At 31.8% G+C, this 24,446-nt stretch overlaps 1 protein-coding gene across 1 annotated transcript; it reads right to left on the reverse strand.

The window, feature by feature from the left end:
• Positions 1-1,919: 1,919 nt before the first annotated feature.
• On the reverse strand, positions 1,920-24,131 carry LOC135949863 (uncharacterized). The gene is made up of 15 exons (XM_065499309.1): positions 24,037-24,131; positions 15,656-15,840; positions 15,139-15,596; positions 14,978-15,070; positions 12,828-14,933; positions 12,495-12,697; positions 10,691-11,955; positions 8,861-9,056; positions 8,657-8,791; positions 7,782-7,982; positions 7,284-7,696; positions 7,003-7,208; positions 6,779-6,942; positions 6,574-6,715; positions 1,920-2,981 (listed from the first exon to the last, which is right to left on the reverse strand). The coding sequence occupies exons 1-15, from the start codon at positions 24,062-24,064 to the stop codon at positions 2,930-2,932; spliced, it is 5,847 nt and encodes a 1,948-aa protein (XP_065355381.1). The 5' UTR covers positions 24,065-24,131; the 3' UTR covers positions 1,920-2,929.
• Between the last annotated feature and the right edge of the window lie 315 nt (positions 24,132-24,446).

Raw genomic sequence — 24,446 nt, forward strand, 5'->3', positions numbered from 1 at the left:
CAAAACTTCCCGCATATGACGCTCTGTTGGTACAAAATTCGACATTATAGAACAAAAAAAAGTTGTTTACACTATAATGTTCAATAACTAAGTGACATATACCCTTCAAAATGACATATTGTTACGAAATTGTACTTGAATTCAAATGTGACGATTTTAACGGCTGATTTAAAGTTTCATAATGCTATTTGAAAGCAGTGCCTCTCAAACTGTAACATATCTGTGGGTATTATTAACATTAAATAAAAGCTTTGAGTTGATCATTGATCGTAAGTATGGCAACGCTGAATGTTTGTTAGCTTTGATAGTTAAAGAACATTGTAGAAAAATCACCAGAGATGCCGTATGCTCCAGGCTTCGAAAATACGAGCTTTGAAAGTTAAAGAACAATCTAGAGTGCAGATCGAAGTGTTACAAATAGTGGCAGAGGTTGCAGTCGTTAGTGAGTTTATCAGAGACGCTTTTCGAATAAACATCAACTGAGTGCTTTAAAGTGTGTTGTGTTTTTCAAGTGAATTCGTGTACATTATTAAGTGTGTCTGTATATCTGCGAATTTATAAACGTGTATAAAAAACATTGAGTGACATTTAATTCTGTTGTTGTACATCTATATATATAAAAATGAAATGGTCCATGTATGTAATGTCATCACGTGAGAACGGCTGTAGCGATTTGGCTGATTTTTTTTTTATTCGATTCGAAATTTTCAGAAGATGGTTTGTAAAGAAAAAAAATTAAAAAATTACGGCTAAAACCATATTTTTTGAGTCCAGTCAACTGTAATAAAAAAGCCCCTAAAGTATGCAGTACAAATTTAGATATTTTATTTGCAAATAAATAAGAACAGGCAGGGTTGGAGAAACTTGACGAACTAACAATAGTAAATGCTACCGGGCGAAGCCGGGGCGGTCAACTAGTTTTAAATAAATAAAGAGTTGTTACAATTTTCAAACTACTAAACGGCTTTTATTTGCAATCAAAAGTATCCGGTTTATTTAAAGGAAATAAATTAACGTTTTGAAAAGGTTAAAACGTAACAATATGTATAAGTTATCAAAAATTAAAACCGCGTTCAAAAGATATGTCATCTATTGTAATTCCTTCATTTTTAAGTCATACACCCAATTACTTCATATAAAGTACAGTTTTTTATGCGATCTCTCAAAAGTTTGTTGAAACTACACTATTTTTAATTTCATTTCAGAAGTTTCTAAATGTATTTCAGAAATTACCAATTGTGTAACAGAAATTTGCAAAACAATTACAAGTTTATAAAATATAATTACGAAAATGTTGATATAGAACTGATCAAAATACAATTTGGAAATGGTGTACATACATATGGGCAATTCCATGTCATCGTACGTGACATTTGTGCGATGTAGTCAGTTTAAACTATTGTTTTTGCCCTTAAAATGTTGATATTAAGATCTAAATACTTTCACATAGTAACATTTTAGTGTTTTCTGCTATTGAAATCATCTTGAAAAAAAGTTTCAAGGGTTTTTGTTTTTTTCAATCGTGGTTGTCATTCTCGTGGAATTGCCCATATGTATGCATATATTTCTTACCTGACTATTTATTGTCAAGGGCCGTGACTTTTTCCACTAATTAAAAGTATTTGTTTAAAGTTTAAGATAAAAATATACAGTGTTTATAGTTTGTTTGTAACTTCTGTTTATTATAAACAAAAATAAATTATTATTTTTATTATTCTTTTACTCAGTTTCTAATAAAATTTGTATGTATATAATAAATAAACAAATGAGTCAATAAAAAACATTAACAAAATAAGAAATAAAACTAAATAAATTTTTGAACATTTACAAACGACAATAATAATAATTATTATAATAATAAATATGTATGTATTTATGTATGTATATAATGTATTCGTATCTGTATGTATATTTATGTATGTATAACTATATAAATTAACAAACTAAATACTTAAAAAACTTTTGTTTATTTGTATCAAAAAAACTTAAATTCTGCAAAGTTTTCTTTTTAAATCGTTAGCATGAGAAGTTTCAAAATCTCATCCTTGTTTTAAATAAATAAAAAATCAGTTTTAATTTGTTTTTGTTTGTTTTATAAATAAATAATAAAGTTTAAATTGTTTATGTTGTTGTAAACATATATACTTGCAGATACACCCATAACTGAATGGACATATGTGTTTTTGTATTGTATATACCGATACTTATTTTCTTTTAATATTAAATACACATATACATTTGTTTTTTGTTTTTTTCTTTTTCATAATTTAATAATAGTTTCATAATCTTTTTTTTTTTTTGTTTTTGTTCATTTTTAATTTTTATCTAAATTTTTCATATTTACTTTTGAATATTCTCTAAATATTGTTTGTTTTATTATTTTTGGTTTTGTGTTTGTTGCTGGTTTTCCAAATGATTTATGAAATTTTGTTGATTTTTAATTTTTATTTGCATTATTTTCACTTTAAGTTTTTGTTTTTGAAGATTTGTTTTATTTTTGGTGCTAAATGTAGAACTTGTTTGTTTTATTTTAGGTTTTGAACTTCAAATATTTGTTTTCTATAAATCTTAATTATTATTTTTTATTTTGGTTGTTTGTTTTATTAGACATACTGGTTCCACTTTTTGGCATGAAAATATTTGGCATTTTAAATAAAAGTTTTATTTTTTATTGTATTGTATTGATCTCTACTTATTGTTAGTGTATATATAGGTAAAATCATTCATTAACATCCATCAAGTTCTCTTTTTGTGATGCCCTTCATGGGTGCTTCTAGTTTTCATGGTTTGCAAGTGTAGTAGGAAGATTAGGACGTGGTTCTATGCAATACCTTGGTGACTTGTTTATAAACTATTCCATAAAATAACTAAAACTACGTCGCTTCTTTTTAGAGCTGTGAATTGATTTGGGCATAGTTTTCAACCTTAGTTACCCAGATTTGATCCAACGATCTATCGAGTATTCAAGAGCGGAAATCCATCTGTAAGAAGAAAAAAGATTATTATTATTTTAATTTACATGTAGAAACCTTTAAATTTTATTAATTTTAAAACTAGATTAAAAATTTAACAATTTTTATAATAATTTTTGAATGTGCAAAAAATTCGAACTTTCGAACTTTTATATCGAATATAAAAAACTATGCAATTTTAACTATTTTTCGAAAATTCGAAGATAATTTCGAGATGTGAAATTTTATTTTAAAGTTAATTTGGCATTTATAGAATTTTTGGGCTAATTTTTTAATGTTCGAAATATTCGAACACAATTTCCAAATTTTAGAAAGAAGAATTTTTAGTAATTTTCAAATTAATTTGTTATATACAAACTTTTAAATATAGTTTTTGAATTTTCCAAAATTCCAACTTATATTCGAAATATAAAAAATATTTCTTAATAGATATTTGGGGTATTCACACGGTGTACTATTTAGTCATATTGTCATAATGTCTTAATATATTATGATAGTTTAAATAAATTTTTGTTGTGTTTTAAACAAAAAAGTTCTAAACTAATAAGACTATTTGAACTATGTTTATTGTTTTTCCATAAAATAATATTTTTTTTTTGTTTAAAACACAACAACAACTATTATAATATATTAGGACATTATGACAATATGACTAATAGCAGACCGTGTGAATACCCTCATTGTTTGAAAATTATGACATAATTCCTATATTTAAAACTTAGTTCCTCATTTTATAAAACGAAACATTTGGAAGCGTAAGCAATTTGTATGAAGAATATTGGGAAAAGGGCTTGAAACTTGAATATTTTCTATAGAATTTTATTTTAACATTTGTCGTTTCGTTTTTAAAATGAGGCCCTTAATTTTAGGTAATATTTAGAATTTATAGACTATTTAAACAAATGTTTTAATGTTCGAAATATTCGAACACAATTGCTAAATTTTAAAAAATTTAAATTTTTAGTAATTTTCAAATTAATTTCTTATATTTGAGCATTTCCTGTGGTCACAAAACAAAACTTTTCCTATCATTTTTTATGCGATTCGATAGAATTTTAGTAGCTCTAAGTAAAGTGCAAAAGATAAATTAGTTATAAATGATAGTGGTAACGAACGTACGTACGCAAAATAGAAGTCAACTTTGGCTGACAGTAGTGAAATGTATAAATCTGCGTAATGGAACGGAATATTTAAAAGCAATTCATTTATTTTAAAATGGTAGGTCTCTATCCCGTATTTACAGAATAAAATACCTCTATTGGTTTTTGTTTAATTGGCTTAAGTACCGGTCGCGAACGTACGATTTTTCCATATGTTTTTTTTTTGTTACTATTTTTATTTTGTTAATTAGAATTAAATTTAGTCTGGCTTGAGTTCAAGTTTTACTATGTAAAAATTCAAAGAATACTTTGTAAATGTAACTTGGAAAATTGGCAAATTGGAATGCATCATCATGGTATTTTAAATACCATTTATTTAACTCATCATTATTGAGAAATAGAATATGGACAACAAATTCGTATTTCTTTACATGTTCGGAGTGAGACGAAATTTACGTATTTATGTACTTTTGCAATGTGTGAATTCTTTTGTTCGAATTTTTTGAAAATTCAAAAATTATAAATTCGTAATAAAATATTAGCTATTTGTAGTAAATTCGAACATTGTTTTGGTGTTTTATATTTCATAGACATTTAAAAACTTTTTGAGCTTATTTTCGTCTATTTGAAAAATACATTTATCAAATTTCGAAAATATATTTATACTGATTTTAAGATAATTTTTGAATAATCTAAATTTTCGAACTTAAATATTCGAAATATTCGAACATAATTTCAAAATTTTAAAATGTGTATTTTTAATGTAATTTGTGTATGTTCGAAAAATTTTAACATAATTTAAGTATTTCAAAGTTTATTTAAATATTAGTTTACCTTTAATATACTTTTTAAGGTATTTTTTAAAGTAAGAAATATTCGAAACATAATATGGCAAATTTAAAATCAATATTTATATTTTATTTTTAAATAAATTTATAATTTTAACACTTTTAGAAATAATTTTATATTACAAAAAATACAATTTTATTAACATTTTTTTATTCGAAATATTCGAACATAATTTCCAAAAATGGATTTTTGTTTAATTTTCAAATTAATTTGTTATGTTCGAAAAATTCGAAATTTAAATAAATTATTTTTTTTTCCAATATTTAACACATCTCAAAAACAGTACTCAAACAAAAAATTAATATCAAGTGTTGGAAATTCAATTTGAATTTCACACCTTTTTTCAATTATTTTTGAAGTAAAATATTTTTTTTTTAAATATTTCAACATTTTGTTAATTTTTCCTTTTTAAAAATTCCAAAAAATTCATCAAATTTGTTAAAAAAAGTCTATTAAAATAAAACTATAAAAACGTAAGAAACAATTAAAAATAAATTAAAAAGTTCTTCTATCAAATCAATTAGCTGTTAATAGGCAAGGCAATTCGAGTGCATAACAAATTGTTTTATTTATTTCTTCAGAATCCAGCGCCAATTTGACAAAAACGAAAATGCTAAATTTTTTAGACTCCCAGAGGAAATCGAAATTAATAAGACTTCAATAATGAATGATTTTTTTTAAATTGATTTGTATTTTAATCAAATATAAAACATTTTTTTAAAGCTTGAATTCAAGTATTATTCCTACTTGAATCGCAGACTTGAACTCAACTGTATTAAAAGTGTAATGTTTGACTTGAATTCAAGATTCCTTTTCATCTACACCATTTCCAATTGTATTTCAGAATTTTCCATTTATATTTCAGAATTTTCCAATTATATTTCAGAAATTTCCATTTATATTTCAGAAATTTCTAATTGTATTTCAGAAATTTCCAATTGTATTTCAGAATTTTCCAATTGTATTTCAGAAATTTCCATTTGTATTTCAGAATTTTTAATTTATACTTAAAAAGTTTCTAATTGTATTTCAGAATTTTCCAATTGTATTTCAGAAATTTCTATTTGTATTTCAGAAATTTTCTTTTGTATTGCTATTAGAATTTTCTGAAATACAAATGGAAATTTCTGAAATACAATTAGAAACTTTTTAAGTATAAATTAAAAATTCTGAAATTCAAATGAAAATTTCTGAAATACAATTGGAAAATTCTGAAATACAATTGGAAATTTCTGAAATACAATTAGAAATTTCTGAAATATAAATGGAAATTTCTGAAATATAATTGGAAAATTCTGAAATATAAATGGAAAATTCTGAAATATAATTGGAAATTTCTGAACTTCAATTGGAATTTTCTGAAATATAATTAGAAATTTCTGAAATACAATTAGAAATTTTTGAAATACAATTGGAAATGGTGTAGAATGCCATAGAATTAAAGTATGGTACAAGTGTATTTCTACACTTGAAATGTTAATGTATGACTGGTTCAATATCTTTTACACTTGAATTCCACTGAAAATTCTTATTTGGATGTTTTAAATTGCTAGCCATATACATACATATATACAAATTTTAATACTGATTTCTAAGTATATGAGTGGGCTGATTCTGCGACTATTTTTTTTAATAAATAACTTAAAACTCACCTCTTCTTTTCCATTTCGGATTCGGTGTAAAAATAATAATGTCTTAATTTGGGTTCAGGTGGTACAATTTCAAAAGAGTTCTTTTTACCCGAAGCAGCCGCCGACATTGAAGAGACTTTATAGCCATGTAAACACACCATGCCTAGAAAAAGAAAAATACTTTAACATACTTTTACTGCAACATTAAAACCCAAAAAAAACTCACCCAAAGCCGATTTTGAATTGGCATCTTGAAAGAAGTACAAGCAGGCATCTTTTAAAACACAATAACGTTTAGACCAACCACACCATTTGGAGCCCAATTTCATTAGATAACCAAAACAATCGGGACGTGTAATGCTGCTGGGTTGTTTATAAAGATTGCGGGCACTACGAGTAAAAAAGACATTAAAAATTATTTTTTTTTCTTCAATAATATGAATATCTTGCCTTTTATCCAGCCAGGCATTGTCTTGATTGGCGGCTTTCTTTAAAATATTTATCCAGCGATTGGCCATTTCCTCATTATCAGCGGCCACATACATGGGTATACCCTCTCCTGAATCTACTTTAAATGCATAAGGTTTGCCGATTTTTGGCGGACATGATTCAACAATATGTTTGGCCATAATCATGGCACCCACAGGTTGAGTATCCTAAACAAGGAATAAACAAAAAGGATATTAAACTATATAATGTATTTATTAGAAAGAATATTTAACGTTGTTTACCTCTTCAGTCTTGTAGTAATATAGACAATTGTCTGAACGCAAAACAAACCATCTTTGTACCCACTTTTTGGTATTCGGCGAACCTTTGGCCTGACCACTCTGGCGCCACAAATAGCCGCTGTAAATGACTTGTATCGGTGGTTCTTGTTGTTCGTTCATTAGAACGCCTAGAGTGCGTGCCACTTCCAACTCCAATTTTTCACAACCATCATGGGCTATTTTCACCACTTCTGTGTGATGTTTATCAAGAACCTTAACACCATTTACCGATATTATGATATCACCCACTTCTAGACCAGAACTTTCTGCTGGGGTATCTGGTTCTATGGCAGCCACAACTACCGGCTTGGAGCCATGTATGCGAAAGCCAAACTCTCCCGAATCACTCTTAACCACAACTGTTTTGTCAACTCCTGAAACATACAAATTTTGAATTATTATTTGGGTTTTTTTTAAATCTTTAATTTATGGTGTTTGTGTGTTTTTTATTTTGAATACCATATTCTCCCTGTGTTAGTTTCGATAGTACATGACCTTCTCTGGCCCATACTAGTAACATTAACTTTAAAATTTCCTCTAGTCTTCGCCTCAGCGAATTTTGCGCCGAATTTGAGGTGATCAATTCTAGAATAAAAATAAAACGTAGGTCAAGATTTTCATTTGAAGTTCGATCAATCGATAATTTGGCTCCCCAAAAAACTATTTCAATTTCTTCAATTACGCACCCAACATTTTGTTGATTTCAATATAAAAAATAAATAAATACAATTTGATCGTTCGCTCTAGTTACTTTAATGCCTGAGGTTGTTGTAATAGTGCGGTAATCATGTAAATTTCTATTTAGTTTATTTGATGTCTTTCACACGCGTTTTTTATTTTTTTAGTTTATTTGTTTTTGTGTTTTTTTTTTTTTGCCAACCAAAATAATTCTTATGTTTTTTGCGTGTTTTTTTGTATATGATATTTTTAAAACTGTTTCAATGTGTCTGCCGCCTGTGCCCCATGCGTAAGAATGGCGATGACTACATTTCGTTTGTACTAAAATTGTACAAAAGACCTCTTGTTTTGAAACGAATTCTCTCAATCGCAGAAATAAATTTCGCTCATGCAACAACAATTTGTATATAGAAAAGTTTATAAACGTTCGCTTTAATTCGTATCTCTTGCTATCGCTGGCGGTCACACACACGAAATACTGTTTGTGTGCTTGCTCAGTCAGTGTTTCATTAACATAATGTTCCAAAATTAGAAACACGCGCCAAAATACTGGGTAACTAAACTATTTCTCTCGCTGCTTATTTGGTTGTTATTGGTAATTATTCGTGTTTGTGTGTTTGGAATACCAAAATTTAATTCAAATTATTAAGATTTACCAAAAGTATCGCTTTTTTGACGATGATACATTTCCAAAGTACAACGTCTCTGCACCAAACGATGTAGTATAACTTGATATTTGGAGTAAAAGCTTTTTTCCGATTCAGTGGAAGAACGTCTGCCGCGATTTCTTTCTGCCAAATATTAAGAAAATAAGGTATTTAAATAATTTACTATTTCTTGAAGCAAATCTGTAAGCTTACCTAATGATTGATGATCCAGTTGGGCCCATATATCGGAATCGGTTAAACGGGTGTATCGAGCACACTCATAGTGTCCTATGTAGATGGTTTGTTGTTTAGTTTCATTCGTTATTTCTGGCAGTATGCAAGGACTTGATCCGGCAGGACGCAAATTTGGCGTGTTCTTCTTATTACACTCTTGATTACGTTCCTCGCTCTATATAAAGAATATTGAAAGATATTTATTGTTTATGTATTATATTGTTACGAAATTGTACTTGAATTCAAATATAACGATTTTAACGGCTGATTTAAAAGTTGCATAATGCTTTCAAATAGCAGTGCCTCTCAAACTGTAACATATCTGTGGGCATTATTAACATTGAATAAAAGCTTTCAGTTGACCATTGATCGTAAGTATGGCAACGCTGCAGCGCGCTGTTTGCTGCGACCGTATATTCGAATTCGAATATTCAGTTAAAGAACATTGTAGATCGTACACCACAGATGGCGTATGTATTAGAAAGCTCTAGAATATACGAGCTTTGACAGTTAAAGAGCAATCTAGAGTGCAGTGTTATAAATAGTGGCAGAGGTTGCAGTCGTTAGTTAGTTTATCAGAGACGCTTTTCGAATAAACATCAACTGAGTGCCTTAAAGTGTGCTGTATTTTTCAAGTGAATTCGTGTACATTATAAAGTGTGTCTGTATTTCTGCGAATTTATAAACGTGTATAAAAAACATTGAGTGACTATTTACTTCTGTTGTTGTACATTTTAAATAAATAAAGAGTTGTTACAATTTTCAAACTACTAAACGGCTTTTATTTGCAATCAAAAGTATCCGGTTTATTTAAAGGAAATAAACCAACGTTTTGAAAAGGTTAAAACGTAACAATATTATATTCAGCCTTTAATAAAATTTGAAGATCAAATATAAAAAAAATTAAATTTTATGCAAAACCCAATAACAAGTGTAATCCCAGCCTTGTGTCAAGCAATTGAATTAAAGTTGTATTGTACTTTCTATCAAGAGCATTACCCAGTGGTAAAGGAAACATAATTTCAAGTCACATTTTTATACCGTTCACCAATAGTGGCAAGGGTATATATAAGTTTGTTATTCCTTTTGTAATTTCAACATTTTTCATTTGCGACCCCACAAATTATATATATTCTGGATCGTTATAGATAGCGAAGTCGATATAGCCTTGTCCGACTGTATGTTGAAATCAACTTTCCGTAGCCCCAAAATAACTTACAAATATGATTGATACATCAATATATCGGGATTTTTTCCGGATCGGTTGCTATTTAATATCGTGAAAATCGGTCCAACATAGATTTCTGGCCTATTTTTGATCTATATCTGGATTACTAACTCATTAATATAGGCAATATGGATATATAATGATAGATAGTTCAAAGTCCATTGCAACAATGTATATAAATAAGGCTATAGTAATTTGGACCTACAATGGGTCAAAATCGGGAAAAATATTTTTTCACCAAATTTTTTTTTTACAAACAAATTTTTTTTTACTAATAAATTTAAAAAAAAAAATTTAAAAATTAAAAAAAAAATTGGAAAAAAATTTTGAACATTTTTTTTTAAATTTTGTTTAACTAAAAATATTTAAAATTTATATTTTAAAATACATATAATTTAGTGAATGGTAAGATTCGGCACAGCCAAATATAGCTCTCTTACTTATTTTTGTTTAAAATTTTTCCAAAAATTTTTCAGTTTAAAACATAACTCTTGCATTGAAGTCAAATTCCAACAAAATCTTCAAGTGCTCTAAGGAATTTTAAAGAATTTTAGAAATGCAATTAAATGTTCAAATCTTACCTTAGCTCTTATATTATCTTTTCGGCTCTTGTAATGCCTGCCCCTTTCAGTGTGATAACGTTCTTCGGACCTAAAGCGTTTATCCATTTTCTTGTACAGACGCTGCGGTGTTTTGCTAGTTACAGGCGAATCGGCAAAATCGGACGGTGGCTTAACAATATCCGGTTCGTTGTCTATGTAAGGTAATGATTCTACCGAATCGCCACAAACTACACTTGGCTCCTCCACCTCTTTGCCGCAGTGCGAACAGTGGCCACTGTGCGGTTCAGCATGATGATTGCCATCAGCTTCACTGTAAAAAACGGAATCGGAACCAGGCGATACAGAGCGATTGAGGGACTCAATTGATTTGGCTTTTAATTGACAGGTTTCCGAGGCTGATTTCACATAAGTGGGCGCCAACGATGAGGCAATTTTCATGCCAGTCATGTCTTTAGTTTTGGCCGGCACTATACTTTCCACTTCTGGCTTGTGCGGAGCAGGCGGTGTCTTAGGTGATATCACCGCAGACATACTAACATCCAGCAGTTTCTCCATGTTGCCTTGGGGCGAAAGGCTAGCAGCATTTGGTTTACGTTGTTTGGGTATACTTTCGTCGCGTGAAGAACGCCTTAGTTGACGACGTATTTTAGGACGGAAACGTTTAAGTTTTATGGGGCTAGTCGATTCGGCCAAAGCACTGGAGACCTTTTGTCTTTCCGGTGATTTTTTCAATTGTTCCCTTTTGATGGGACTAGTTAAAGCGCGCATATTTTCTTTTTCTATGTCGATTTTCATGGAGTTTTTTCTACGTTTGCGATCCTCCTCTTGCCGATGTCTGCGTGATTTAATTTTCTGATATTCATCATCATGTGGACTTTCATAGTAGCCCGAGGAAGAGTAGCGCATCTCACTGCGCTCATCATCCGATACAGATTCCATTTTAATGCGCACCTGCTCTGCCCTTTGGGCCAAAGGAGAAGAGCTTGTTTTCTTGGTGGAAGGAGATATTTTTTCCGTCTCCGGGGTTTTACCTTCACCTCCTACATTATAGCTGCCTGAGGAAGTACTGCTTACAGAATGGGTGGGTGATTTCTTAGGAACATCGATTGGTGTTAAAGGTAAATTAAGACTCAATTCCATTCTGGATTTCGATTCGCTGCGCGTGTCCTCAGTTAGCAACATATCTTCGGTTAATATTTCTGCTTTGGAAGAATACAAAGATGAGGCGCTTTCAAATGAAGATTCGCCATGGCTTTTGTCCATTTGGGAGCTTTGGGTGGAAGCTGAATTTAAAGAAAAAGTAATTCAGAACGTAATTAGTTTGAGTAATGTCAGCATAATAACAAACATTTATCTAATGCTTATAAACATAGAGACATTCCAAGCTAAGCTGCTCGCTGGCACACTCAAAGCATCATCTTACATCAAGCAACAACATCAATTACCATCTATTATGGCCAAAACAGACAAAACAAAAAAAAACAAACAAAAATCAAATAAGACATTCACGATGCATCCTAATTGTTAAACCAACATAAAACACAACAAATTAGAAATTAAGAATTCATTGCGATCACAATAAAGAAAAAGAAAAATGTTCATACTAGGGTTTGGCATTAAATCAAATCATTTGATTTAATCAAATATATGGACGACTATAGCAAGTTCTTTTTAATAATATAAACACAAACAACATTTATCTAAATCGGTTACAACTACTAGAATTATCATTTGCGAGCTTTTGAATAATCGTGCTCTATTTGGAGTTTGAATTTGACATGTACGTTTAGATAGTTTAATAATGATTGTCTTGTATTCAAACCTGGTACTTGTGTAGTTGATGATGAGCTTGTAGTGGTTGTGGTTAGGGTTGTCCTCATACCTTGCGTTCGCCTAGATGTATCGGTACATGTGGCATATTCCTCTGTATTCGTGTTGGTACTACATTCAGAATTATCGGCATTGCCCGTAACACTTTTCGGTATGTCTGTCATGGAGGACAAGCCCAAAGAGATTTCGGATAATCTTAAAGCAACAATTAAATCAAAGTTAACAAAATGTTTTTAATGCAGGGGAGGAAACAACAATATTATCAAATTCACAAGAGTAAAGGTTCAAACTTTAATTTTTTTTATCGAAATTTTGAATACCATACCTTCTTTGCTCTTTCTGAGGAATTGTTATAATGCTCTTTCGGGGTGAAGCTACCATGGTTTTCGCAGCAGCTCTTGTTAATGTAGAGCTCTTGCCAAACGAGGGTGTTATCTCAATGGAGGGTGAAATCAGTTTCATTTGTGGGGTGGCATACAATTTGGGTTCTTTTTCACTTTGTGGTGTTACTGGGGAACGCGACTTCATACTCAATGAACCCTGACTAAATGTGGGACTTTGATCGGTGAACTGTTCTTCGAGATCCAAAGCATCTGTATCCACCGAACTTCTTTGCTGATGTTGCAACAGTAGATGTTTGCGTTTGGTAGAGGGTGTCAGTAGAAGATTTGAATTATATGATGCCTCTGATCGTTGCTCTGCCGTTAACACAGTCACCTCAGATTCATTCCAATGACCATCTGAATGATCTCGGGTGACATCATTGGCTAATGAATCAGATGACGGATAGGTAGAGGCATGACCTATAGGCTCTTCTCTTAAGGGGCTTGGCGGTGCTGAAATACCCGACCCTCTACCCTCTTTTTCTTCTTGTTCGCTGCACTCTGCTTCTTGAACATCAGGTATATTGCACATGCACGTCTGTATATTTTCATAAACCGGGTCTCTATGTAGATCTTCGCTGTGATCACTTTCCGCTGATACAGAATCTAAAGGTTCCCGTGGTGCGTAATACTCTTCTTGCTCCTCCGGCTTGCCGATTGTCTTTGTCAACCTCTGACGAAAAGGTTTAATATGAAAATCAGATTTCACATACGGCTTAAAGTCGATTATGATTTCCTTTTCGTCTGACATATCGTCTCTGAATGATTTGCGTGAGAACCTACGTGATCCTTTGGCGGTGGCATAGTCTAAATCTATGAGTTTCTCAGTTTTAACATAAACCGGCATGGATTGACGACGTATGTCATCGCGCCGAAAGGGAGTATCGTTTTGAGGCTCCATGGTTACTAACATGGATTTGCGGCGATTAGTGTCGGTATATTCTTTGGGAAATGTTTGTGTAGTATCCAAAGAATCATCATCATCGTTCAGACAATATTCTTGAGGTGGCGGCAAAAGATCAGATGTAAAATCGGAGGAGCCATCAGCCATTAGTTCGGAACATTCTGTTATATGCTTGCAAACATCCTGAACATTGTGCATGTCACGCCGCGGCAAACTATGAAAGTCGGTGTCCAAACGAAAACCACAGGTTCGGCGCGGCAAACTATTACTTTCGTAGGAAAATGAATCTTCCTTTGGCAGGATCATATGCTCCCTCTTGGGCTGCTGATAGTACAGCTCATGGTTGGTATCATATTCCAATGGAGGAGGTGGTTGGTAATAAGTAAAATTACTCTCCAAGGGAGATTTCGGCGGTTCTTCGGATTGTGTGCGATGTAAAGCTTCATGGTCGGCCATATTAGCATCCATGGTGTCATCAATCTGGCGACTATCGTAAGGTATCTGAGATAAACTTTTGGCCAAGGGTTTGCCATTTTGCATGCCATTTGTTTGGGCACCTTGCGATACCACCTTCACCCGATGTATAGTCCTGGGACTCAAAGCCAAGTTTTCCTCAAACTCATTTTTACGAACATCGGTTTGTGTGGCTTGTGTCTTCATGGCGTTGCGAAATTTCTTCTCTACCACTATAACCTCGGGACTGGGTGGCGGTAGAGCAGACAGGCCGCCTTGTACTACTGAACTCATATTCAGCGCTGAAATGTCCTCTATCAAAGGTATGGCAGCCATCAAAGTGGTCGGCTGTTGTGTTTGAACATGCTGTTCGGTGACATAAGTGGGGACATAGGTGGGCTGTATGTGTCCCATGTGATGCTGGTGCGTGTGTCCAATCTGGTGAACAGGAACTGTAGCCTGAGGCAGCATATGTATGGTGGAGGTGGAGCCCATTATGGCAGTGATAGGAGGTCCACACATAGGTATGGTATCATAATAGGATGCAGTTGGACCTACAGGTTTCTTTCCTCCAATTAAACGCTCCTGCGACTGGGCCGTTTTCATGCGCCCCGAAGAACGAAAGCCCACATTGAAATCATCAAAAGATGTCAGAGTATGAGAGCGGGCGAAACTCACATGTTTAGTTCTGCTAGAAATATTAATTAAAGAGTAAAATTGACTTTTTCTAAGCAGCAAGTAAAATAGACTGACCTGGGTGTTGTGGGTGCACCAGCATGTTGTTGCAAGCCTGTATTTACTCCTATATGAGAAGGGCAGTGATAAGAGCTGCAATGTTTTGGTAAATTCTGGATTAATACAAGAAATCCTAGTTTAATTACTAAAATTCTAAATACCCTTTATCGTTGATATAGCTAATTGTATCATAGTTGTTGTAGACATGTTGCTGGTGATGTTGTTGATTTTGTTGCTGCTGTTGTTGTTGATGTTGCTGCTGCTGTTGTTGCTGATGGTGATGTTGCTGCTGTTGTTGTTCCATCCATGAAGTTTGACGATTATCGGTGGAGGCATCAACCATTTTGGATGTGCTTAAAATTGAGGCTGGTTGTCTGCGGAAATAGGAACTATCCAAGTCCATACTGTCAGCAGCGGCAGCAGCTGGTGGATATTGTTGATTAAAACGTGAATACTTATAGAATGGTGTGTATGGAGCCAGATTTTCATCTGACGGTATACGTCTGCCAACACAACCACCCAACAGCGATTGAGGAGCACTGCGTCTGGATAGGCAACCAAAAAACTTCTCTCGTCTAGAACGTTCTATGGTGTTTACTTGGCGATCAGTTAAACAATACTAAAAGCAAAAGAAATGACTAGGAAATAGTTGAAATATTATTTGAAATATAAAAATACCTGCTCTCTTATGTCTCCTTTGGAGTACTGTGAAGGTTTTGGATAGAGTTCGGTCGATGAAGTGTGTCTTAGTCTTCTACGATGCGTATTTTCGTCTTCGGAATCATAATTTCTATCTGTTTGATTGGGATATGTGGGTTTAGCGTGTGAATCTATAGTGCCCATTGAAACTGCATGGTGAAGACCTGTATAGAAAAACACATTATTATGTGAATGGTATGCATTTAAATTAAATCATAGTTTACGTTATAGAAGTAAATAAATTCGACCTAGAAAGTATTGTGTGTTGCTTAAATATTCCTGCTGGAGTTAAAATGACGCTCAAATCCCATTAAGCACACATTAAGAATTCTACCAATATAAATATTGTTATGTATATTTATGCGCCAATGTGATGGCATCAGGGATGGAAAAGTTGATAAGATCGTACTTTCTTTGATACTTTTTATACCCTTCACCATGAGTGGCAAGGGTATATATAAATTTGTCATTCCGTTTGTAATTTCCACATTTTTCATTTGCGACCCCATAAAGTACATATTCTGGATCGTTATAGATAGCGGAATCGATATAGCCATGTCCGTCTGTGTGTTGAAATCAACTTTCCGAAGTCCCCAAATAACTTACATACACGATTCATACATCAATATCTCCGAAATTCTTCCGGCTCGGTCGCTATTTAAAATCGAGAAAATCGGTCCACAAATGGCTGAGATATAAGGAAAAAACTAGGACAACCTCGATTTTTGACCAATTTTTGACCTATATCTGGATTACTAAGTCATTAATATAGACAATATGGATATCTAATGATAGATATTTCAAAGACCTTTGCAACGACATATATAAGACCATAGTAAGTTGGACATACAATGGGTCAAAATCGGAAAAAAATAATTTTTTAACCCGAATTTTTATTTCATCAAAAATTTTTTTTTTGTAATAAAATCTTTTTCCAAAAAAATTAATTAAAGAAATTTAAAAAAAAAATTTTAAAAAAAAAATTTTGAAAAAACAATTTGGAAAAAAAAATTTTTTAAAAAATTTAAAACATTAAAAAAAAATGTTGATTTTGTTTAAATAAAAATATTTAAAAAAAAATATTTTTAAGTATAAGTTGGTGAAGGGTATATAAGATTCGGCACAGCCGAATATAGATCTCTTGTTTATATTCAAAAGTACCTTAGTACGCCAACGACTCATTTTTATCCTTTCAAATAATTTTCCGTATTTATGTAACACGACAAATTTACACAATGCTATTGACCCAGAAAGATGTTATGCTACAGATAAAGTATTCTGTTTTTTAGCTTTTATTTTAAAACCCTTGTACAATATAAATTTATTCAAAGTATTGGCCATTGTTAGCTATGACCTTTTCCCATCTTTCTGGCAACATATGGATTTCAAGAAAATGAACTGCCCATCTTTTGAGGCCAGGAACGAATCAAGCCAATATCGAATACTCTATTACAAAGTGAAGCGTATCCCAGAGAGAGCGTTCTGCATGGATCGAAACAAACAGTAGTCGAACGGGTCACGGTCTCAACTATTAAGCGAGAGAGGCAAAACTTCGCAACCACTTTATTCTAAATACTTTTTAACAGGTATTGCAACATGTGACCGAGCGTCGTCATGGTGGAATATTACTGTTTTTATGTCTGGCCGTATATTCAAACAAATCAATTGCATTTGTTACAAGTTCCTCTGGCCAGATTTCAGCAGCTCATAATAGATATTACCCTTTTGCTCACACCAAATACAGAGAATTACCTTAGCGCCATGGATATTTGGCGCCATGGATTGACATACAATCTCTTACGCTTCTGGTTATTGTAATGGATCCATTTTGTATCGCATATAGCAGTCAAGGTCTCACGACCTCAATTCGTATGGTACCAAATTTCCCTGCTTTTGGATGAATCCTGCTGCAAAAGATTTTAAAAGCTTTTGTTGAGTTTAACAACAATCGTCATGCAGTAATGCCTCCAATTCTTTTTTTTCAAACTTTTTTGGGCTCTCTAGGCGATATTTATTATTCGTGGCACATTGAAACCTGTCATTTATTTATTCATTCATTCAGAGCATTTAAATAAAAGCTTTTTTTTAAAAAATGGTGTTTTTGTTTTTTAATTTGTTTTCTTCTTTTTAGTGTTTCTTGAATATTTCGAATTTAAATTCGAATTTTCCAACATATTTTATGGAAAATAATTAAAAATTCATGAACATTCAGAATTTTTTTTTTAATTTTCTAAATTCGAAAATGGAAAATTTCAGAAATTGGCCGCATAAAAAACCAACATTTTTGTGCATCAGGAGATGATCTAGAGATTATTTGAAAATTTTTCGAACATAGCTATGTTCGAAAAAACTATGCATAGTTTGGAATTTTCGTCATCAGGCGCCTGCATGAATACCAAATTTCAGCCTATTCGGACAACGATTACTAGTTTAAAACTCTGTTAGACATTTTGACCTAAAGTTAAATAAAAGCTTTTAAAAAGTACTATTTGATTAATTTTTTGATAGAGCGAACACAAATTTAATTTTCCATCCCTGGATGGGATGCTTGTTTGTTGTATTATATTTGTGTTATTTGCTTTTGAAATTATGTAAGTGTGTTTTGGGTGCTGCTGCTCCTGCTTACAAAAATAGTAACTATTTTTTTTTTTTAAACCATTTAATATTGAAATTAAAATGCCTGCATGTAGTAGTAGCAGCAAATAGTTTTTGTGTGTATAAAAACTAGCAGAACCCAACACATCCCTTGCTTTTGTAAAATGCCAACTTAATAAATATCCCATTTCCATGTTCATATCCTGCTTAGTCCAATAAAAATGAACAAACCCATTCACATGAAATTCTCAAATGACTACGACTAGAGGTAGGGGAGTAGCGCAGTAACAGAGATGGCTAGAAAAGAACGTAGCAGGATAACAAAGTGTGTCAGTACTGTGCAATTATTTACAATTACTTAAAATTCCGTGCCACTATTAAATGTATGTATGCATGTGAGTGTGTGTGTGTGAGTATGCAATCTACTCGTTCATGTATTTATGCTAAAATTATAAATTTATAAACGAAAGAAGAACAAGAACCAGAGCCACAAAAACTAAAAAAAAAAAACAAAAATAAAAATAAAAACCAAAAAGAACAAGCACAAAAATAATTCCAACTAAGAGATGCTGTTTTTGCTGCTGCAGCAAGAGAAGATGAAAAAACACACACATACATACAACACTGAAAAGGAAACAAAACACTACAAATGGGTTTCCGTTTTTTATTTTATACATTCATGCACAACAAAACCACACTCATACTCTCATACGAGCACATCCTCATCGACACACACACGCACACTCATGTACGTACGTCGGTTCGCTTACAGCCGTATGCGAATAAAAAAAACATTAACATAAAATGACAAAAACAACAAATACAACAGCTTGAAAGTTAACGTTTCAGGGAACAGTGGGTCAGGATTTTAAAATATAAAAAAGATATAAAATTTCACAAATGAATTAAGTTTTGTAGTTCAACACAAATATCCCGTTGTTGTTGTTAAAACAGTATACAATTGCATACAATTTTCAAATCTTGGGTTTCTGCATCGAGGTCAAGGCCAAGAAATTATGCTCCTTCAACGTGTTTGGTCCACAAATCCATTGGACTAAGTGAAGTAGGATTGGAATATGTGGGGGTATCACGGGGACCCTGACATCACGGGGACACCAAATGGTGCCAGCCTAGGAGGAAAATCAAAATTTTTGAGAATGTTACTAAAAAAAATTCTTATGACATAAACGGCATTTCATAATAGTAGTTCACCGAGTTAATAAAACTAGTTTACAAGGTTTTTGTTCATGATGTGAAACACATAGATATGGGTTTGTATACTTCGGAAAAAAATCGAAGACATCAAATGTTCATAAAGAAAATACTAAAAATTGCAACAAAAAATTAAAAATTAACTGTGTTAATTACTTTTTTTATAAATCTTTTCAGTGTCCCAACAATAGTCTACTACTACCATAGGCTGGTCATACATTTTTTACATTTCCGATCAAATCATTTTTAGATCTTTATGAAACCGTTCGCTTATTCATCACTCATATTTCCAAAAGAGCCTGACTGAATTAGCAATAATATTTCCGTAAGTCAAGTCTAAAAGAATTCCTGGCAGCCTTTTCAACATCGATTAAAAAACTTTCAAATTGTGTATCATTAAATATTTTCCGGATTCGGGAAAAATATTTTTTAAGCCAAGTTTCTTTTTTCACCAAAATGGCGTTTTCTTTTCTGACACAAAATGTTGCCAACATATTTTGTAACATTTATTAAAAGTTACCCATACCCTCATAATGTTTTACATTTTGAACGATCACAATAGATCGCAATTTTCTTTTCTTTATCTTGTAAATGTTGTAAAACTATACATTTTGCTTTTAAAAAGTGCTGCAAAAACGTGTAGCATATCTTCGGGGTTTTAGGGCAAAAAAAGAACACGTTATACCCTTACCCAACTACATTTGTTTTAGAAAAGAGCACAGAAAATGGTAAAAGGCTGAATAAAGGCATCATTTATGCCAGAAAAGAAAACGCTATAAATGTATATAAGATTCGGCACAGCCGAATATAAGTCTTTTACTTGTTTAATATATTAGGTGTATGACTTAAAAATCTATCTTTTGAACGCTATTTCATTAACACAAACGAACAAGAAAAGCTATTTAACAAGTGCTGCATTTCTAACCCTTTGATAAAATTGAGGGTGAAACATGTAGCATAATGCAATATTATTTGAAAAGAACAACTCATACGCTTACCAATCTACATTTTTTCAGAAAAGAACACAAAGAAGGGTAAAAGGCAGAATAAAGGCATAATTTATGCTAGAAAATAAAACACCATTAGTTATTGAACATTATAGTGTAAACAAAAAAGTTCTTTTGCTTCGAAAATGTCGAATTTTGTGCCAACAAATCGCCATATGCGGGAAGTTTTACTTTACATCTTTAATTTCAAAAAAGTGCCGCTGAAGCATACCGATTGTTTATGTGAATGTGTTTCATCGGTTTCAAAATGCGAGAGATGGTTTTTCATTTTCAAACTGAAATTACTCCTTGATGATCCATGGGAAGTATACCCATATACATGTATCCGACCAATAGTTTAATTTCTATTGAGATTTAAATGTGTTTAGTAGGGGAACGTGTGAAAAGGTACTAGTACTGAAATTTCAACAATAGTTTTTTAGGCTTTTTTCATAAAAAATTAATAATGTTATATATAAAAGACATTCTAACATTCATTACACATGTATAATTAGTAAATAATAAATCAAAACAAAAAAAAATGTTTAAAAAATGCGTTTTCATATAAAATTCCCAAAAGGTCCCTGTGGACATTTAACTCTCCTCAACCGTCGGAGGGTTAAAGACCAAGAATTGGTGCAAATTGTTGTAAAACTCAACAAGAGCTTGTAAAATCATTGGGAACTACTCAAGCAGCAAATTTTAAAACGTTTGCGAGCTGGAGGATTCATCCAAAAGCAGGGAAATTATGTAACATACGAATTGAAGCCGAGAGAGCTTGAAACACGATTTTACATGCCCGAAATGATGCCTGAACGCTATAAAAGAATATCATTTTGCACCGAGTCATTAGTAAGAGATCGTACTTGAAAACCGGCCAACCAGCCGAATCAACACCAAAGCTAAATAACAATGGCGCTGATATGAGCTAGGAACCTGTACCGAATGCATTCGTTTGATTCTTTTGAAACGATCCCAGAATATGCGGCCAGATGTTGCAATACCTGTTAGAAAGTATTTATAATGTAGTGGTTGGGAAGTTACGCCTCACCCGCCTTATAGTACAGACCTTGTCCCGTCCGACTACTATTTGTTTTGATCGATGTTCAGAGTTCTCGATCTCTCTGGAATACATTTCACTTGGGACCAGAGTATCCCATAAAGACTTTCCTCAAAATATGAGTAGTTCTTCCGGCTCGGAATCCATATGTTGCCAGAAAGATGGGAAAAAGTCATAGCTAACAATGGCCAATACTTTAAATAAATTTATATTGTACAAATGTTTCAAAATAAAAGCTACAAATTTTAAAAATCACGCAATTTATTAATGAAAAAATTGTACGAAAAAAAATTATTTTTTGTTTTTAATTTTCTTTTTAATTATTAGTGAATAAAACATTTATGACAAATTTTTTAGGTGAAAAAAAAATTCGGGTTAAAAATTTGTTTTCCCAATTCTGACCCATCCAACTTACTATAGACTTACATATGCCGATGCAAAGGTCTTTGAAATATCTATCATCAGATATCCATATTGTCTATATTAATGACTTTATAATCCAGATATTGATCAGAAATAAGTCAAATATCTCAGCCATTTTTGGGTCGATTTTCTTGATTTTAAATAGCAACCGAACCGGGTCTATAGCGAATATATCGAGCCCTTAGCGCCAAATTATCATAAGCGACAAAACACAAATTTTACAGGAGAAGGTTTTTTCGATTATTTTGAAATTTATACATAAAATTAAAAATGTTATTTGTCTATTTTTCAAAAATATTTATAACTTCTGACAATTAAAAATTCATGGAATACTTTATTGAAAAATATGACAAAAAATGTTTACAAATGTTTAGATACAAATTTTTCGAATTGAAATAAAATTGTTATTTATGAATAGTTTTTAATGAAATTTCACAGTTATGTAAAATTTGCTATTTAAAATGGAAAAATAAAAACGAATTTTGAAATTTATTATCAGCAATCCGGCAATTCCCAAAAAATTGTTGAAAAATCTCAAAAATGGAAATTTTTAGTTTTTTGGCTATAATATCCATACCACGGTCTGAGTTATCGGAACCCTTTACAAAATAATTAAAAGCATATTCGGCCATCTAAAATCGGTTACTATATTTTGATATCGAATATGGGATTTGAGAATTTTTGGCCCCTCGGTAAGAAAAATTTTTAATTTTTTTTCAATTAAAATATTTTATTAAAACTTAGCTTTCAGAAAGTATAAATTCCTTAGACATCCTCTTAGAATTTTTTTGCGATAACTTAAAAAGAAAAAAAGTTCTTTTTTCCCAAAAAATTTGCGAAAAATCGGCTTTTTAAAATTTTTTAAATTAAAATGCATATAACTTTGGATTTAGGCATTATTTTTAAACACTTCTTTTTCTATTTGACACATACATATGTTGTTAGTCTAATGAAGGAAAACTGGAGAAAATCGGAAAATATTTGGATACGCTGTTATCAAAAAACTGGAATAGGCTGGGTAAAACTATTGAAAATTATATTTTCAAATGCGAATATCTCCTAAGCTATAAGAGGTAATTGATAGCTATGACTATGGTCTTTTGTAGCGCTCGATGAAAAGATTTTATATGTGTAATTTTTTTGAAATCGGAACACAAACGAAGAAATAGGATCGTTTTAAAAATGTAACATGCCCGAGGTGTCCTACTTTGAGGGCCCTTGGTCGCGCCCCTGGTAGGCACATGAGGTCCACATTCAGAACTTAAACTCAACAGCACTTCTTCTTTGCGCATGTGAAATTTTATTAAAACCAATCTAACCATTTAGAAGTTACAGATTTATTTCCCTCTTTTTTTTATACCACTATGTGTCGCTTACGATAAAATTCGTTTACTGTAAAATGTAAACATTGACTTACGATAAAATCTTACCCCCTATAATTTTTAAGTTATTAACAATTTTGATATTCTGAGAACGCTAAAACATCAGTCGGTCCATAATATTTTAATTTTTGCAATAAAAAAAAAGTTTTGAAAATGTTGCTTACGATAATTTGGCGCCAAGGGCTCGATATTGTTGTATGAATCATGTATGTTAGTTATTTGAAGACTACGGAAAGTTGACATAGCTATATCGACTCCGCTGTCTATAACGATGAAGAATATATAGACTTTGTGGGGTCGCAAATGAAAAATATAGAAATAACAAACGGAATGAAAAACTTATATATAAAGAAAGTTTGTCATATCGGCACAATAAAATTTCCTTTATATTTTCCATTAGACTTAAGTAATTATTGGAAAAGTAAAAATTATTCTTAAATTTGTTTAAAAAAAAAAATTTATCTAATATTGTATTAAATTTTCTAGTTATGTAGCCCACTGTAATCATATGCACAATATGTAAGAACAAACCATGTAATTTAATAAATAATTTAATTTTAACAACTTTCCTGTGTTGATTATTAATTTAATTCATAAAATAATTTATATCTAATGTGTGTCTGTCTGTACGATATGTGTACATTGGCACGCATAATTGACCACTGTGGGCCATAAAAGGAACTCAAACACAAAAGCACTCACCATTATTCATACGCATCGCCACACTCATCGTAGGGTCAGCCAGCCAGCAGCTTTAAAGTGGTTTTGTTTCTTTGGTAGTTTTTCGAGATGTTGAAAATGTTGTTAAATGATGAATTTCTAACATTCAGCTAAAGATTTGATTTTATTTTGTTCAAGTTTAATTTGGTTTTCTTTTCTGTGTTTCTTTGTATTTAGCACTAAATGTCTTAAATTCGTTAACAATTTTTTTCATTATTTTATTTTTTTTTTAGCGAAAGTCAGAGAAATTGGAAGATGTTGTTTGTCTGTCTATGTGTGTGGCTTTGTTGGTTAGGCTAGAGCGGAGTTAAAAGCAGGATGTGTAGAAAATTACATTTGTCCATTATGGAGGCTGTTGATGTTGATGCTGCTGCTGCTTTGTATTTATTTCA

Source organism: Calliphora vicina, chromosome 2 (assembly GCF_958450345.1).
Source record: "Calliphora vicina chromosome 2, idCalVici1.1, whole genome shotgun sequence".
NCBI classification, from domain to species: Eukaryota; Metazoa; Arthropoda; class Insecta; order Diptera; family Calliphoridae; genus Calliphora; species Calliphora vicina.

Bases quoted from the DNA above. Each gene is read 5' to 3' on its own strand.
- LOC135949863 (XM_065499309.1), bottom strand. From the start codon at position 24,064: ATGAGTGTGGCGATGCGTATGAATAATG. The intron at 15,071-15,138 runs GTATTTAGAATT...AAAACATTGCAG, and splicing joins AGCTATATCAACGATAAAGG to CTCTTATCACTGCCCTTCTC. The intron at 7,209-7,283 runs GTAAACAACGTT...TTCCTTGTTTAG, and splicing joins ATTACTACAAGACTGAAGAG to GATACTCAACCTGTGGGTGC.